The sequence below is a fragment of the Medicago sativa genome, chromosome 1 (genome assembly GCF_051527215.1).
Source record: "Medicago sativa cultivar Bolivia chromosome 1, Bolivia_mono, whole genome shotgun sequence".
NCBI lineage: Eukaryota > Viridiplantae > Streptophyta > Magnoliopsida > Fabales > Fabaceae > Medicago > Medicago sativa.
The window spans coordinates 58,678,345-58,697,686 of NC_140749.1; the positions used below are offsets into that span (position 1 = coordinate 58,678,345).

Consider the following 19,342-nt stretch of genomic DNA (forward strand, 5'->3'; position numbering starts at 1 on the left):
TACATATCACAAGGAGTACTAAGGTCTTTAAGGTTACAACTTGCATGATATACTACAACTTGCATGTTACATACTCCCTCTGTCCCGCAATACTTGACCTTCTCAAATTTTTAAGCTTAATTTGACAAGTTTACCCCTTATAGATATTTTTTGTGGTCTCCATGTAAAAGTTTGTAGTGGAACAAAGAAAATAATCATTACTTAAAAAAGTGAAGGTTTAAAAATAATAATAAGGGCAATTCAGTAAAAATATCATTATCTTTCTTTCATCTTTACACTTTTCTTAATCTGTGTGAAATATCCAAGTAGGTCAAGTATTACGGGACGGAGGGAGTATAGCTCTAGGGGAATATATAATTACCCTACAAGGGTATTTTCTTTTTTATTCAAATACGATGTTACAAATAACAAATTTTGAATTACATCACTTTGTAAATAATATTTCTATATTTGTTTAATTGATAGATGATCTAAGAACACTTTTTAGGCTTTTTCTAAAACAAAAATGTTATCATATCACCAATTGTTCTATGAAGAGAAAAATAAAACCAACAACGGTAAGAGTTTGATCTAGTACTAAGAAGATATGGGATACATAGGTTCTTAGTTGGCTGTTTATCTAGTATTCTTAGAAGAAGGTAAATATAAACTCATTTGTAAATGCTATTTAAACTCTAAAGTTTCAATTCAATGCAGATCTAGTCAATGACTTCAACGTCGTCAACGTTGCAGATTTTAGATGTGGATATTCTGGAGACTTGAATATAGTCATATCTGTAGGCTTTAGTACTTTGTCGTTTTATGCTATTAATATAGTTGTTGTGAGTTTGTTCGTTAATTCATCTTTTTTGTTTTTAGTGAATTTATATTGTATGAATGTACTCTATCAATTTGAATGAACGAATATCATTTATTTTTTTAGTAAAAAAAAGACCTTATTCTTATTTATTTTTTTAACATTGGTTGAGACCGCCGTGTTAACTACAAGAGTTGGTTACTATCCAATCTTCACTCTTGTTGTTTGAACATCCAAATTCATGAGGTGCAACTTCTCTCAAATTTTCAAGGATCGAGGACATCCTCTTAAAATATGAAAGAAGAACATCATTTTTTTTTTTTGTATCGTTATGTGATATCATTTTGATTAGAGATGTGATTTTGATCTTCCATGCTTTTTTCTTTCTTTTTAATAGAAAATGAAGTTCATTTATTTTAAAAATTAAGCAAAGGTACCCTCGCTTAAAAGTGACAAATTGAGTTAACACAGAATTTTGATGATATAATTTTTTTTTTAAAATTTCAAAACACCAACATACCACTACATTGAACCTCTTACCAACATCACGTTGTTTTGAGACGAATGAAACTCGGATCACTTAAGCAAGCTCTTAACTTCAAACTTTGTAGATGACAATACGTGGTTGGACAAAACCACTATAGATACTTTACTTAGCACAAATAACACGGCTTAAAGCAACTCAAATAAAGGTATCCAAGTGAGTTTTGTAGCAAAATGATGAACTAGTATTTCTTATTTTTTCTCCTCACTGGAAAACCATGATATGACAATGTGAGCAACAAAGAAATGGTCGAAGTAGCTTATATAACCTACACTATCATCAAATTAAAAGTTGATTTATTTTCTCAAATTAAAAGTTTCAAATAAAAAATCATTAAAGGTTTGAGTTTCATAAAAGTTGTTAAATTTTTCTATCTTTAGAGGAAAATATACTCGAGTTGCATAAGTGAGATGTAGTATTGTGGGAGCCGCTTAATAGTAGTTATGGAACCAAGTTTGAGTTTCATACAAACACTAAAAACAAAAAATCTCAATTGTTTTTGTCAGTATCAGATAGTATATGCCAAAAGGAACTAATTGCCATCTAACTCCATAACTAATTAAGATTATCTATCAGATAAACAAGTTGGTAAACAAACATGGTAATGTAACCAAAAAACAAATGTGGTCAGCAAACTACCTAATACAAACACTAAGAACAGAACGTGTATGCATTGGGACTACATGAACCCATTTACATCAAAGTGTGGTAAATGAGAGATTAATGGTGAAGCATTTTTCTCTTCCCTTTAATAAACATAAGGCAAAATTCTCCATGGAACAAGTTTACGATACTCTAACCATATATCTCTATACTTCTCTGCACAACGAGCTTCATCCCTTCTTTCTCTCCAGATTAACAGAATAAGAAGATAAATTGGATAGAAGTATGGAACTGGTGAACTGCAACAATCGGAATATTCATTATAAAACGGTTTACATTGTTTTCTTTTACAAAAATCGTTATTGAAAGCTTGATATTAACATCATAGAGTTAAAGAGATCACCTGATGCCACAAGGTAAGCTAAAAGAGAGAGCAAGCAGCAAGTCCCCTAGGTAGTTACAGTGTCTAGCAACACCCCTTTAACAAAATAATGATAATAAGATCCAATGAGAAACAGCAACAATAATATGAACATATTCTAAACATCTCCAAGATGACAGATGATAATGATAATATTAAATATTGGGCTTAAATGCACTTTTTTTCAATGCTTCACAGTTTTAACCCCTTCATTTCTAAATCCGAAAATATAGTTCACTAGTTTTTGTAATTTCAGGAATTTTCTCCACCATTGAAGTTGAACTCTTATTTTTGCTTATATAAAACCTTAAAAAATCATATTTTCCAACAGATATGCATTGTCATGTCACCTTTTGGCTTTTTGCAACTCATTATTCAACTTGACATATAAGGAAAAATAAATCTTAAATTCAACGACTGAGAAAATATCGAAATTCTAAAAACTGGAAGACTAAAATCATGAGTTAGTGAAAATAAGGGGACCAAAAGTGCATTTAAGCCTAAAAATTAATTCCAGTTACAAGTTATATTAATTCCAGGTAAACTAAGTCTAATGTCCTATTCTTTTAACCACAAAACATGTGAAGATGGAAAGAAAAGAACAGTGAAAAAGATATCAAATGAAAAGAGATCTTACCAATAACCAGACGCAAGTAGCTTGCCTCCAATGACTTTTGGAGGATTACCCCATATAGGAGCCTTTGGATTCTTCTTGAAATCATGCTTTTGCTTGTTTGCTCCTCGAAATACCATGTATCTGCAGTTATATTTTCAATTAAAGTTTACAATTCTACTAACAATAATTGATTATTTGATATTTACATTAATAGCAATTTTCATAAAAAATTGTGTCAACTTTAAGTCGCCTAAGAAGTGTGTGGTGCATTATAAAATTCACTTTTACAATCTATGGTTAAGTTACCCAATAAGGAAGACAAAGCAATTAGCTACAACAGCTGCATTTGTTAACTCAACCTTGTTCCTCAAGAGCCACCAGCCCTAACAGAAATTCAGATTGTCAATACATGCAAGACTTTAAGACGTAAAATAAAGTGAAGGTAAATAAAACTTTGCAAGGAAATGTTGTTATGACTTATGAGTCAGGGGCTGCTATAATGCTATTTGAAAATGAGGTATTACTCTAATTGAATATTATCTTGAACTATTTCTCAGCCCATATTCTTGGACATTATTTTTATTTTAACTTGTCTTCTTGAGTTCACTTTGTCATTGATATGTAATGCACCACGCATTTAGTTACTAAATTAATTGGACATGTAATGTTCGTTGTTGATGAGCTTCCTTTTGTAGAGAAAAGGAAAGAAAAGTATGATTTTAAGTATTTAAAAGCACTATAGTATACATGTTTTCAAAATCTTAATAAGTTTAGAAGACTGATATCATATCAAAGTGAATCCTTATGAACCTTAATTATTAAAATCCTTGCAATTCCCTAAGCACCTATTCCTATTGGATCAGGAAGGTAGGAGACATAGAAATGAGAAGGAGAGATAAAGTAGATATGATGGATAAGTGAATTAAAACGAGGGTGATGAAAAAGTGAGTTACAACAGTATGACATTGCTCAAAACAAGTAATGTCTCTTTCATGGCTTTGCAAAATAAATTGCAGGTTGGAACATCTTTATTTGTCAACCACGTTCGTAATTATAACAGATACCTGTATGCTAAAAGTAAAAGGAATCCACACTAGATCTCCAAAGACCAACATGAAGCCCAGTCTCTCTGCAATTATGTCCCATCTGCAAAAGACAAGAAATGGTTAAAAAAGAGAACACTATCATATACCAATCCCCCCCAATGCATCTATGACATACAAATTAAATCGTATCAGTCTATTGTCATTGAATTCTAAGATGGGTGGTTCTTCCCCTAGTGCAGAAAGGTAATGCATAGACTGCATCAAAAAACTTGACCATAGCGAAAAAATCCACAAGGATAGGCGCTTGCAAATTCAATGTAACCACCCCCGTCAAATAAAATACAAGCCAACCACTTGCAAGCATACTTGTTGATATTTTGTTTATTTGAAATGCCTGACATAACTCAAGTTTAAGACATCTCAACGGAGTCCAAAACAATCTTGATTTAGTCTGCAATTTTATACACATGACATGAACCATAGAAAATTCCAAACCTAAGTTGATTTTTTTTCTAAAACTCATCAGGTATTTTCTTTCCATTGGTGCAAGAATTCTGATTTACAACAATATGAAAGAATGACATCGTTATAAAACTTAAATAGGACATGTTACGGATGATGAAATCTAAAGAGCACGTCAACCTAATACTCTTCTAGTCACAAAGGTGTAACTCACTTACGTGGATGTCATGTACTCTTCGTGTACAAAGTAGTCCAGGATGTATAGCTGGAACAAATGTGGAGAAATTTAAAAATCAGAAGCATACGAGTTTATTCAATCAACGAAAGAAAGTATGCCAAGTTTTTGAGATTACTGCATTGAATAGCTGGAAGAGAATCATTGATTTGCTCAAAGTACCATCTTGAATGCTCTTAGCAAGAACTGATAGATTGATAAGTAGCCACCCCATCATTCCAGCTCTAACGAAGAAAAATCTGCAATTGATAATTCCGTTAGATGTATAGCAGCATAATATATTGATTGAAGTTACCACACCTCTTTAATTATGCTGATGGTGTTTATATATTGTCTTATTTCAAAAGTCGGTTAAGATGCATGTGAACTATATATACAAATTGTCAGAACAAGCAAGGAACCACAATGAATAGCTCACATACTTGAGGTCAATACCGATGAACTGAGGATTTAGTTGTATTCCAAACCACCTGTTAAAATAAAATGGAAAACAAAAATCAACAAGATTAACTACATAAACACAATTTTTTCAGGGGATGAAAGTCTACTTGTTGCTACTAAGTGCATGAGCCAGTACTTTTCCAGCTCAGGAGATAAAATTATAAAACATGGTAAACGCAAACAAACAGAATTTTGCCAAGGGAAGTACTTCATTACTAATGCAGTGAGACATCATACTGGCCTCATCTAGTTTGCCCACATAGTGCATCACAGTCTATTGTGATATCCCTCACTTAATAGACATAATATTTTAAACAAATTCAAATACTTTATCAACATGTTATTTAAAGTGAAAGCACAATAAAGAAAAGATATCAATGTTCTCATTTTAAAATAGACGAGGTGCATTTAGTATATAGCACACATACGGAGAACTTTTCTAAATAGATAAAAAAAGAAATAAAATATAAATCATAATTAAGCGCAAAAGCAAGACCAAAATATTAATTCTCTCACTACTCGATACTATAAGCTCTTGAAGACAGCAAAATTTTGCAGGGAGCCAAGGGCCAGAAAATGGAAGAATCGAGAAGCTTTTATGGTTTAAATGAAGTATTAAGTGGGAAGATAATGTAGCATATTAAAATTGGAAAAGAGAGGATAAGGGTCATGGAATAACTTATTGCACATTCATATTATTTCTGCTATCTCTCTAAAGATACCTACAACTTCCAAACATTGGCCCTTTATAACTTTTCCAGTAAAGTAGTAATCAGCTAAAGTAACATTCATAACATACCAATCATGTATCAGGTCTCCACTGATATGAGGTTTTAGCGATGAACCTTTACTTCGTGACTTGCAACCGGAAAAATAGAGTATGAGGGCCACCTGCCATTTATATACAACCCAAAGGGAAGAAAATTATCATGCTACCCAGAATGATAAAAATAAAACAGAAGATAATTTAAGCAAACCATTTTATTCATATTTGCAAGACTATAACACAAACTGAGATAGATGTTATTTAAGTCCAGAAATCAGTGATTCTTTTTGTTGGTTAAGTTCAAAACGGATCACATGGAACAGTTCAATTAAAATGGGCAAAGGAATGCCAAAGAAAACTTTAGACTAACAACCAAAAATGCCCATCTTCTAACTGATTTAACTAAATATCACCTAATAAGCTAAGTTTCAGAAAGACTTTTTATATAGAATTGTGGAATGTGTTTAAAACTGTGATATTCGCTTACATTCTCAATTCTCTTACATTGGTAGGATATATTTGAAAATTAATTAATTTACATCAAATTTGTGTTGACAGCAGTACATATCCAGGAATAAACAAGCAGATAAAAGTTAATTCTAAGCTCACATACAAGAAAACTGAAGATAAAAGTTGTAGACAGCAGCTCAAGTCCTCTATCTGCTATGGCCTGCAAGAATTATCAAAACAGCTCATAAACCATATTTCAGTTCTGCACTTAGTTCTAAATTATGGCCCACAACTGCAATTGCAGCCGCAATATAAAAGTTTTAGAGGTCTCTGCAACTGAAATTGCAGCCACACATTTGTCTGTATTTTGCCACAATATCAAGATTCTTAACTTAACTACAACCGCAAGTACAATTTAGAATCACCCAAATCTTAATAGAAGAAATTGCTACTGCATCAAAAGTCAAACTAAAGGGTGCTATGCTCTTTGTAGCACCGGCATTTCTAATACAAGCTGTGTCCGGTGTCCGACACAGACACCCACACATGTGATTACATTCAATTATGTCATTTTTTTCAAATTTGAATCGGTGTCCGGTGTCTGTGTCACTGCTTCACTACGATCCTTGCTTGTATTTCATGAACTTACACAAATGCGACAAATAAACTGCATGATCAATTCATATAGAGGCACACAACAACTGAATTATTTATATACAAATTATGCAAACACTTACAGTAGGAGATACAAATTCCATCTTGGCACTGATCCAAAGAAGTCCAACCAACAGAACAAGAGAAAATAAACCTTAAAAAAAAGCAAATAAAGTCAAATCCCCATCTTAAGGAACAAGAAAAAAACAAAAACAAATTAATAAAGACAGTAACCAACCATTGCAGCGATAATGAAGACGAGATGAATCAGAGAGAACAACACCAGGAACAAGTTTTCCAGGGAGAATGGATCCAACAATGGCTAAGTAAGTAAAAAATCCGGCGAGTAAAGCAACCTGACCCAGATTCAAAAAATGCAAAAAGATATGAAATTGATGATTGAATTGGAATAAATCAATGAATTAAAGAAATGGGTTGTAAGTAGTTTGAACTAACGGAGTTCCATGATGGAATTAGAGCGTGAATGAGAAAATCCAGATCCATGTGTGATACTATGCAGTTTTCAGGGAGTATAAGATAGTGTGACTTTGATTTAATATCTGAGAATGCTATGCTATGTTGCAGAGAGTGACAGTTAGTGTTCAAGTCGTCTTCTTTGATAGCTAACTTTTAAAATTGGAGTCACCATGTGCTTAGATTGAATTGGTTGTAACCGATCTCAATCGTTCGATTTTAAATGGAAGGTCGAGATCATATTAATTAAAAAGGTCTTGTTAACGAGTGACCTGGGGCACTCGTTAAGCATGCTAAATTAAATAATTATTCTTTAAAAATGTGAAAATTTTCAATTTCCAATGCACTGATTACACATACTTTTATAAAAAGTTGCTTTTTATGGTCCTTAACCAGTGCCCCCGGGGCACTAGTTAACATTTCCCTAATTAAAAGGACACATTTTTTTATTTGAACAATCTCGTCTTATATTGACGGTTGAGATAAAAAATGTGTGTATTTATTATTGAAGTAGATTGTTGAGTTTGACTCAAAATTTGATATTTGTGTTTCAGCAAAATCGTGGCACAATTTGGAGAAATCGTGTCACAATTTTGGTTTAGAGATTGGAGTTTTGGTTCGACAAGAATCAGAGAACGATTTGTAGAATTCGGGGCACGATTTGTAGAAATTGGGGCACAATTTTGGATAACGTTCAGTTTAACTATGTACGAATTAGAAAATCGGAGCACAATTTGACATGATCAGAAACACAATTTAAGCACTCTAGACCCATTTGTTGAGTAAACTTGATGAATCTTGTGGAAACCAAATGAGAGAACTTTTAAGGTATTTAGATATTAAAGGTGGAAGGTCTTTGGGAGAAGTTCAAAGTTTCAAGATGTGAATCTTAGAGAACCAAAAGAGGGGCTCTTGAGAGAGGGTTGGTGCCTTCTGGGGAGATATTTATGGGGTGAGAAACACATCAAAGAAGAGTCTTTGTGAGCAACTTGGTCGAGTCTTGGAGACCAAAAGAGAAGATCCTTAGGAAATCAAAGGCTAAGTGTTGGTTCTCTTTTGGAGGTTAGACTCTAGAGCTGGGAAACAATTGGAAAACACCTTGGGTGAGTGAAATCAACGAGTCTCTTGTTCATGGGAGGAGATTGGGAAAATGATAGAAATTAGGTGTGTTCTTGGAGAGCTTGTTGAAACTAACTTGTAACCCCTTTGTATCTCTTTGTAAAGAACTCATTGATAATGGATTGGAAAGATCAATCTATCCCCCAGGGTAGGTCATTGTTGGACCAAACTAGCTAAATATTTCTTGGTGTTGTTCTTTTTCTCTCTACTTTCTTTATTTTGTTTATGCTTTGGTTCGATTGCGGGTTTTCTTTACACTTGGTTTCTAGATTAAATCTAGATTGTTGTCTTTGCTTGTAGTTATTTTGATTATTAGTTGACATTGATACCTGCCTCACGAATCTAAATTTCATTGATGTGGAATTTGGAGTTATCGAATTTACAACATAGATCTTTGTCCAGGCTTAGATATTTATATAAACCGGTAAAGAAATTTGGTTGTGGGTAACTCAGAAAGGTCTAACTATATGAAATAGTTTGGTTATCCTTTTGTTAACTAGCTTTTAAGTGTGGCTTCCCAAGTAGTTTGGTTCTTATATTTGCATGCTTCAGTCAATTTAATCCCTCAATTTTTTGAAATAGTTGATACATCCTTGAATTTTATAAATGTCAACCAATTTAGTCCCTCCGTCAAGTCTCGCTGTTAACACTGCTGATGTGTCACGTTAAGTGCTGATGTGGAGTTCCAAGTCATGATCAGCTTCAATGTGTACATGGATGAATTTGATAGAAATTTTCTTTGATTTTTTTTTAAATGAAAGTCAACACAAATTGTTACACCATCAAATCGATCCCTGAATCATTCATTAAAAATCAAGTTGGTCCCTGAATTATGTCACTCACTATCAAATCGATCATTGAATTATTTATCTTATCTATCAATTTAATCCTTGATACTGTCAACTAAATGCTAAAAACTAAAAGAATGTGAAGGATTTGATTCGATTCCATCTCACTTAGGTTAAACTTTGCTCAAACTCACCTTTATTTGGTTACGCCTTTTAATCTTACCTTAATCAAATCAGGTACATGTTCTTCATTTTCACCACATTTCACGCTTTTTTTTAATTATTTCGTAATTTCATTGGTTTTGAATTTCATGATTGTTCTTGTAATTTTGTTGAGTAGTTGCTATGAAAAGGCATTCTACTTTGTGTGTTGTTGAAGATTTGATGGGTTTGGTTAGATCACATGGAATTGCTATTTTTGAATATAGTTCATCCGTCTCACAATTATTGTCTCTTTAACATTTTTTCTTTTTTTCAAAATAATTGTCACTTTACAATACCAATGCAACATTTATTATTATTTTTCCACTATTATACCCTTATTTATTGAATTTCATCCAACTTAACTACTCCACTAACTACAATTAATAATGGTGTTTTAGTAAATGCTACTAATTTTACCATTGAAATCAACATAATTAATCATTTCCTTAATAATAGTGCACAAACCTTAAATAACTAATATTGTGAGACGGAGGGAATACTTTTCTGGTAAATAATTTTTTCCTAGAGAGAGAGAGAGAGAGGTTCAATGTGTTGTTACTGTGAGGTGAAAGATACCATTTTTAGTTGTTACTAAAAGTATTTTAGTAAGGCATAATTTGTATAAACAACTTAATTGAGTGCTTATACTATAAGGTATTATGTATAAACTAGGTTTGTCTTGAAAACACCTTATGATTGTACATAAGTTATTTTCAACTTATTTTCATAAGTTCTTCAACATAGCTTACGAAAATAACTTATAGGAAAAAAAACTGACAAGTTCATAAGCCGTTTGGCATAGCTTCTAGACTCCTCCAAGATCTAGTTAACGTTCAAACTGTCTCTGTTGATCCTTTCACCTTTTGATGTTTACGGATAAATTCATATCTAACAAACATGTTCCACTCCTATACCGACTAAGGATCAGAGAGCTATAACATTATAAGTAAAAGTGATTAATTCTTACTTCTAAAGATTTTGAGTTAAATCAGTTTGTTAGAAAGAAGCTCGACATTATTGCTTTATATATTGCAAGTAAATAACGTTAGGGTTAATAGGCTTTTACCCCCCTGTAATATAGGTGACTTTTGATTTTGCCCCCTAGGAAATTTTTTTTTTAGATTCCGTCCTCTTTAAATGAAGATTCTTTGGTTTTGCCCCCTGAGCCAGTTGAGTCAGCAGAATCTCCTACGTGGCACGCGACGTCAGCAGATTCTGCTGACGTGGCGCGCTGACTGTATAATTATTTTTATTTTTTTATTGGGGTACACGTGGCATTTTTGTTTTTTTTTTAAAAAATAATTAAAAAAAAAATTAAAAAATTCTGGAAAATTGAAAAATTAATAAAAAAAATTTAAAAATTATGGAAAAATTTAAAATTAATGAAAAAAATGAAAAAAAATTAAAAAATTCTGGAAAAATGAAAAATCAATAAAACAATTGAAAAATTCTGGAAAAATTAAAAATTAATAAAAAAATTGAAAAAAAATTAAAAAAATCTGGAAAATCTAAAAATAAATAAAAAAAATCTGGAAAAATGAAAAATTAATAAAAAATATTAATTCAGAAAAAATAAAAAAATTCAAATACATTTTTTAATTATTTTACACGTCATTTATAATTATTTTTTTTTAAAAAATAAAAAATTTTAAAAAATCAGAAAAAAATTCAAAATTCAATTTTTTAAAAAATTTAAAAAATGTCATATTTTTTTAAAAAAAATTTAAAAAATCAGAAAAAAATTCAGATTTTATTATTTAAAATTAAGTTCCAGAATTTTTTTTAAAAAGGAAAAAAAACACAAAAATCATGAAATTTAAAACATATCTCTTCTTCTTCGATTTTGGTGTTGCTTCATCCATTTCAATTTCATCATCTTCCATCCTTCACCTTCTGCATCCATTAAATCTTACTGGGTTTTCTAATTTCATGAGATTCCAATATGATTTGAATTGTGAAAAGGGAGTATGAAGCATGTCGATGAACAAATCTGGAATTAACATCTTCAACTATGCAAGCTGCTGCAATGGAGTTGTTTTCATTTTCATATTGCTGCAATTTTAGATTCTCAATTCATGTTTTTCCTCCTTCACTTGCCATTCACTCGCTATTCAATCCCTCTTCTGTTTTTATGTAATAGCTTTTCACTAAAAATTCAATTTTTTAATTTTTTCGAATGGATATGAAGATGATTTTTGTGTTTTTTTTCAACATCTTAATTTCAGTTTTTTTTCAAAAAATTTAAATTTAGAAAAGAATTCTAAATTTTTTTTGAAAAACCAGAAAAATTCAAAAATTTAAAAAATCGAAAAAAAAGTTAGATTTTAAAAATCTTAAAAAACAGAAAAATAATCAGATTTTTTTCAAAAATTAAAAAATTGCAGACTTTTATTTTGAATTTTCAAAGACTCTTAATATATTTCGAAAAAATTATACAAAAATTTCAAAAAAAACCCAAATTAAATTAAAATTATAAAAATTCGAAAAAATAACATGATCTAATTTTTTTTTTATTTTCAAAATTAAGTTCAAGAATTTTTTTTTAATCTTCAAAATTTCGTAAATTTTTTTGAATTTTTTAATTTCGAAAAAGATTTTATAAAAATTTCGTAAATTTTCCAGATTTTTTTAATTTTTCAGTTTTTTTCAATTTTTATTAATTTTTCAATTTTCCAGAATTTTTTAATATTTTTTTCAATTGTTTTATTGATTTTTCATTTTTCCAGAATTTTTTAATTTTTTTATTAATTTTTCCAGTTTTTTTTATTAATTTTTAGATTTTCCAGATTTTTTTAATATTTTTTTAAATTTTTTTTATTAATTTTTAATTTTTCCAGAATTTTTTAATTTTTTTTATTAATTTTTCAATTTTCCAGAATTTTTTAATATTTTTTTAATTATTTTTTAAAAAAAAACAAAAATGCCACGTGTACCCCAATAAAAAATAAAAAATAAAAATAATTATACAGTCAGCGCGCCACGTCAGCAGAATCTGCTGACGTCGCGTGCCACGTAGGAGATTCTGCTGACTCAACTGGCTCAGGGGGCAAAACCAAAGAATCTTCATTTTACGAGGACGGAATCTAAATTTTTTTTTTCCTAGGGGGCAAAATCAAAAGTCACCTATATTACAGGGGGGTAAAAGCCTATTAACCCATAACGTTATAACCTCACCATGTCTAAACCACGGGAAAGGGTTTAGCTCATGGTGAACTGAATCTCAGAAATAGAGATGAAAATAAACATAAATGTAAACATGGAAAACTAAATCGATAGATTAAATAGAGCTAGACAGCTAGTACAAGATTAATTACAATCCTTTATAGAAAGTGGTGAGCTAAAAACATCACCAAGTAATCTAACTCTAAACCTCTAGAATCTATCAACCATGCTCATCTATGGTGAAGATGAGATGAAATGATAACTCTAAAGCTGTGAACCCTAGCTGAAACATGGCCTCTCCAATTCTATTACAAATTTTCGGACCTTTGGCACCAACACATGATTGTCATTTTATTGTACAAGGCCAACCACTATAAGTTGTACCCTTTGGTCATTTTACATATGAGCTGTCCTTATCATATCCTACCTACTCCTGACATATTCCTCTATTATTCTTAGGATTCCAGTCATTGGAGTCAGCTCATATTCTTTCTCATTAAGCAATGTCCATACGTGGCCCCCCTGTAACATACTAGTTGTACGACCCAACTTGCAATCCAGGGCGCTGCAACCTTCCAAATCTTCAGCGAAGCAATCTTCATCTACGCTGCAACTTTCAATATATTCAGAGCTATTTCTTTTCCTACATCATCAAACATCCATGACAAGCATTACTAGTTCAAAAGGATTAAATAACACTAAAAACAACTTAAACTAAAAAAAAAAAAAAATCCTAAATAGGCACTGATTAATTATATGTTTTAGGCAATGCCATCACTCAATTTATTGTCCATTATGAGAGCTAAGTGCAACGTGATAACCAACTATTTTATCGCTTATCACTTATGTTTGTTGAATGGCCAACCACATCAGAGTTTAATTGATTTGTTTGAATCCAAGGTTCCACATGCGTTTAATAATCACTTCTTTAAGGTTGTTTGTATTCCCGGAAAACCTTTATTGTTCTACACTTCTTCTGGCGAGCCTAAATTTCCTTTCTACAAGAATATGAAACTCGTATATATAAAGGGGCCCCTAAATTTAAAATATTCTTTATCAGAAAGTAAACTTAGCCACAGAACATTTTCAAATCCTTACTTCGAATCATAGATTTTACTAAATGATTAAAATATACACGAGTGCGTGTAAGTACGATAAAATAGTACTTTGATTGTTGCAATGACTATATCAAAGTCCATGCAACAATAGATAAACAATAGCTCCTCAAAACAGAAGAGCACACTACGAAAACCGAAAAACAAAAACGATCAAAGAAACTTTAATTTTTTATGTAATTTCGTTATGTCTGCAGAACCTTAAAGAATAACCGTTCATATATTCTTTTACACCAAGAAAATTCGATTTCTAATGTAACAAATCATGCTTTGTAAAAATGTAATTGATGAATGAAGTATTATCAATGCCAAGTTCTGCTAGGAGTTGGGAACAAAAGTTCCAACATATCCACAGGCCAGGATGAAGAAAGCAATTGCTTGCATATAGAGGAATATGTAGTAGTAATTTTTCCCATACATAAGATCATAGCAGCCACAAAATAGGAGGTAGAATCCAACAAAAAGTTCTGACATGTGAATCCTAAAACACAAAAAATATCACTAAAAAAATAAATTATGGATTGATAGTATGAAATATTCTCTAATATTTTATTTTTTTAATCAGTCTCTAATTTTAAATGTAAGCAAAAAGTCTATACAACAAATACATTGACCTTTTTTTTTTTTTTTTTTTACCTGTTTCCAATCTTAAATTGAAGCTTTTCAAGTCCTTTACTATCTTGGTCCTTAAGAGCATTTCCAAGTTTTTCGGTGACAATCCATTCATTTACTCTACTAGTCTCTAGTAGACCAATAATTGTTGCCTTTGCTCGATTTAGAGACATAGTATTCTCAAAGAGAATCCAAAATACAACTAAATGCAATGACCTGAAAAAGAAAAGAAATGAATTGAGTGACTTCATCAAGATTCTAATTGCAAACAAGTTCATTGTAATCAACTTCTGATAAACTAAAATCTATTTTTATTTGTGAAATTTGATTGTAAGAATATCTCGAAGTTCATAGTTAAAATTATCATCTAATTTAAAAGCTTTTAATAAAAATATTTAAATATGTAAACTTAATAAAAAGAGATGTTTTAGCTAAATTTTTTAAAATTTAAAAGTTTATAAATTATTAATTTTGTTTGATTGAAGGCGTGAAACTTTAGTTTAATTAATATTCAAAATGTAAAAGAGTTACACTTGTATCCAATCATATCTCGTCAAATAAAAGGAGGTTGAACTTAAAGGAAGAAGTTAGACTCTCACAACATGGTGAACCAATGTTCAAATTCAGACAGAGAGATGTAATCAATATGATTACCTCTCGTCAAATATGATTGTCTCAAATGTAATCAATTTTAACATCAAAATCAAATCCAAATTTATTTTGATTTCTGTGCTGCAAATGAATGAGATGAAAAGTTGAGTAAAAAAGACCTTGGTGCTGCAACTGCGTTTAGAAGGGTGATGATGGAAGGGATATAAACAGTTCCCCATTTAGGGACCATAACCTCAGGCACCATAACAGTTGTAGGTAAAACAATGCAATATAGCACAAATGTGTTTATGTGGACCACAATCTTCCGGACAAAGAAAAAACTGTAAACCATATATGTTTTCTTCCACAAAGTCACTTTCTGCCATAGACAAATTAAATTAGCAGATAATTGAATATTTATATCATAATTTAAATTGTAATTAGCTAATGTATTCATCAAGGGACCAACCAATTACCTTGTTTGTGAGAATCTCCAGAATTGTTTTCCTGAAAAGATTGGCTGGCCCACATGACCATCGATGTTGTTGGTATCTATAGGCATTTAAAGTACTCGGCAATTCATTTTTAACCTATAGACCAATTCATACCATATATGTTAAAATGAGACCAATGTAATGTAACACTCATGTCACATTAAAATTTAGTAACATACTAGGTAAAGAGATATGACTAATTTTGAGATTGAATTAAGAAAATGGAACCTGAATATTGGAGAGGTATAAGAATTTCCATCCTTCGAGACTGGCACGTACAGACAGATCCATATCTTCAACTGTGGTTCTATCTTTCCACCCACCAGCTTCATTCAACGCCGAAATTCTCCATACACCAGCAGTCCCTGTGTCATTTCATTTTCAAGAACACAAAATTGGCTGTAATGTAATGTAAATTGTTCATCATGCCACAACCCAACAACATAGTTCTAAATTGCGCGTGGTAGCTAAGCAAATGCAATCTTGGCTGCAATTTTTTTTTAGAAGTCTCGACAATTTAAATGCGACCACAACTGTATGTGTAATGGCCACATCTTTTTTCATATTTTCTCGCAATATCAAGGAAACATGAACTAATTATAACTTCACTGTTCTTTTTGAAGAGGAAAATGGTTGAAATTGTTTTAGGAATGAGATGAGATTACCATTGAAGCCAAAGAAGGCATAAGTAGAAGACCCTACTTCTTGTTCAACTGTAAAATGATAATCAAGTGACATCTTTTGCATCCTCGTCATCAAACATTCATTCGCATTTACTAAAAACAAAGTAAAAAAAAAAGAAGTCACTCACATTGTGCATTACTCCCAAATGATTACTCAATACTTCACATTTATTATAATGAGAATACTCCATAATTACAGAGAATCTTGATTCTATATTGAATAGACAATTACCACAAAGATTTCATGGCTGTAAACTATTTTCTAATAATCCTGTAGCTCATGGAAGGAGCAAGTATATTGAGACCAACAATCATTTTCTTCGTGACCAAGTTACCAGAGGAAGAATAAAACTAATGTTTTGTAGGTTAGAGTATCAACTAGCTGATATCATGACAAAGCCCTTGAAAATAGAGAAATTCAGAGAGATGAGAGCATTCTTAAGTGTTGAAAGTGTATTTCAACTTATGTTTTGGTTGTTATTAGTTAGTTGCAAACTATTACAATGACATTTATAAATTTGTGATGCAAATAACAAAATTCAATAGTGTGGTGATCAGTCTCATCTCTATAAAAGTATGTGTTCTAACATTTTTATACGGAATATTTTTTTTTTTCTATTCAAATGCAATCACACCAAGGTAGGACGGCCTAAATTTTAAAACAAATTTTGATTTTACTGCTAAATTTAAGACACCAAAGTTAAACCAAAATCGTTCGATCTTAACTGAACTGTCGAAAAATCCGATCTAAAAAGAGCCCCAACTTAAAGAAAGGATGAAAATAACATTAGTCTTATGTGGAGATGGTAAGAGAAGCATACATGGCTAAACAAGAGAGACATTCAAGCACCAAGTGGGACGTACCTCACGCCAAACCAAAATCTAACATCTCCAAAACAAATAAAATCTACACCACAATTTAGATTTATTGTTTCACTTTTAAGTAGCTATGTGTAACTTTGCGTTGATGGCAAATTTGTCCGAATCACGTTAGTCACCATGTTTTAGAAAGAAAAAAAAGAGTTAAAGTTTCAACAAAATCACAATTAATGTTAATTCAAGCATGCACTAAATATATCACCGCTATATGCTATGCCGCAACTTATAGGTTAATGCGATTCTAGAAGAAGGAATATTTTTTTTTTTTACCAAACTTCCAGCGAGCCTGAACGAGACCAATTTCAGGATTATTGACAAGGAAAGGAATGGTTTGGCAGAGAAAATCAGGTTCAGGTTGAAAATCAGCATCAAAGATGGCAACATATTCACATTGTATAACATAGCTATGCTTCATTCCCTCCTTTAGTGCACCTGCTTTGTATCCATTTCTATTGTCCCTAACTTCATACTTTATGTTCACACCTTTGTTTCCCCATTTTAGGCATTCTTCCTGTACCAACTCCTGCAATATTTTTTTGTTCACTTGCCACAATCATTCACAATCACCTTTAATACAAATTTATCCCATCATTAGTCATATCATTTACTAGTAATAACTGTTAACACTACTTAAAAATTGAGTTAGAAACAAAAAATAAAAACACATCTCTAACTTTGACGCCTATACTATTTAACATGATTCTTCCCCAAGAAAAGAATTCGAGTTTGTATTTTTAATCCAAGAATTTGAGCTCGTTGGAGTTGTTCATTTGAGAAGTAGCTCAATTTTGGTATAAAACATTTAAAATAATCGTATGAGTCAATGCTAATTTGAGAATTTTTTCATAACGAAACCACCGGAGGGTCTAAGCCATAGGAATAACTTAGGGTGTCTATTGGATTCTAGGATCCTAATTATATACTACATCGATTAGAAAGAAGGGAAACAAATTGGTTTTGTAGCATATATACCTTGATTTTTTTTTTTTTTTTTTGAAAAGCATATATACCTTGATTGTTGGGTCAGTTGAATCATCAAGAATTTGTATGATAATTCTATCAGAAGGCCAAGAGAGTTCACATGCAGCACCAATTGATAGCTGATAAACCTGCATTTTCAACAACACATATACGATAAACAAATGTCAAATTCAAAGAGAGAAAGTAGTGCTTTCAAAAGCTCACATTAAAAATGAAAATTCACCTCTCTTTCATTGTACATTGGGATTTGAACAAGAACCATTGGGTAATTAGAGCTTCCCAACTCAACATCATCCTTAATAGTCTCCCATTTATAACGCTTCTCTGGTGTTCTTTTAAACAACTTGACAAAACAAATGACAACTCCCATGTAAACTATCTCGACCAATATCATCAATGACATGCCTAGGCAGATAAACACTGCAGCTCTCAGCATTGGCACGATCAAAGGTTCTCTTATTTTCCTCCAAATAAATGCAAGTTGCATACCAACTCCTTCACTAGCTACTTGAAACACCTCCATATTTTTCTTAAACTTTGTTTTTTTATCGCCACAAATGGGAAAGACAATGGCCCACTTGGTTGAAATCAAAGCCAAAAACCTTTGATGGTTCCTTATGAAAAGAAAAGAGATGTAGAAGTAGAACAGACCATTGACAGTGCAAATCAAATAAAGGGTTGACCAAGAAACATAACGAGCGTGTGTTTGTGTTTTCCTTTTTCTAAGAGGTATAAAATAATTGTGCAAGGCACGACGTGCATGTGAAATTCGAATATAAAACGTTAATAATTCATCTTTACATTTTTTTAATGTATTCGAACCAGACTTAGACAAGCAGTAGCGTTTTGACGTCCATTTGACACGCAAAAAAAATACCCGAATTCATCTCTTATGTTCGTTGCACGAGTTGATATCTTATATTCATTGTATTTTTTCAATTCATTTTCTTCTATTTCTGTGTAATTTCCTTCCATGTTAAAAAAATATTAAAATATATCTGAAAAACCATCTATTTTCTATCAATAGTGAAATTCTTTAATAGGATGAACTGAAATCTACAAAGCTTGAATTTATTTCTTCTTTCATTAGAATTCTATATTTTTAAATGAAAAGTATTAATTGTTGAGATTAATTCTATATGAATCCTTCTATATATAATTATAATAAAAAATACAATAGTATAAGAAAAAGCAAGCCTCTTGAAA

The 19,342-nt window shown here is 31.3% G+C and overlaps 2 protein-coding genes across 2 annotated transcripts; both read right to left on the reverse strand.

The window, feature by feature from the left end:
* Window positions 1-1,781: 1,781 nt before the first annotated feature.
* On the reverse strand, window positions 1,782-7,760 carry FK (Ergosterol biosynthesis ERG4/ERG24 family). Its single transcript, XM_085723895.1, has 13 exons — window positions 7,491-7,760; window positions 7,273-7,390; window positions 7,118-7,188; window positions 6,544-6,600; window positions 5,964-6,055; window positions 5,146-5,193; window positions 4,842-4,962; window positions 4,707-4,753; window positions 4,045-4,126; window positions 3,287-3,363; window positions 3,002-3,121; window positions 2,347-2,421; window positions 1,782-2,242 (listed from the first exon to the last, which is right to left on the reverse strand). Exons 1-13 carry the CDS (start codon window positions 7,536-7,538, stop codon window positions 2,089-2,091), a joined length of 1,110 nt encoding a protein of 369 aa, XP_085580021.1. The 5' UTR covers window positions 7,539-7,760; the 3' UTR covers window positions 1,782-2,088.
* A 6,286-nt stretch (window positions 7,761-14,046) lies between these two features.
* LOC146955816 (glucomannan 4-beta-mannosyltransferase 9-like) lies at window positions 14,047-18,876 on the reverse strand. The gene is made up of 9 exons (XM_085723988.1): window positions 18,360-18,876; window positions 18,166-18,264; window positions 17,426-17,678; window positions 16,259-16,369; window positions 15,822-15,958; window positions 15,576-15,689; window positions 15,279-15,478; window positions 14,533-14,724; window positions 14,047-14,377 (listed from the first exon to the last, which is right to left on the reverse strand). Exons 1-9 carry the CDS (start codon window positions 18,657-18,659, stop codon window positions 14,215-14,217), a joined length of 1,569 nt encoding a protein of 522 aa, XP_085580114.1. The 5' UTR covers window positions 18,660-18,876; the 3' UTR covers window positions 14,047-14,214.
* Window positions 18,877-19,342: the final 466 nt, after the last annotated feature.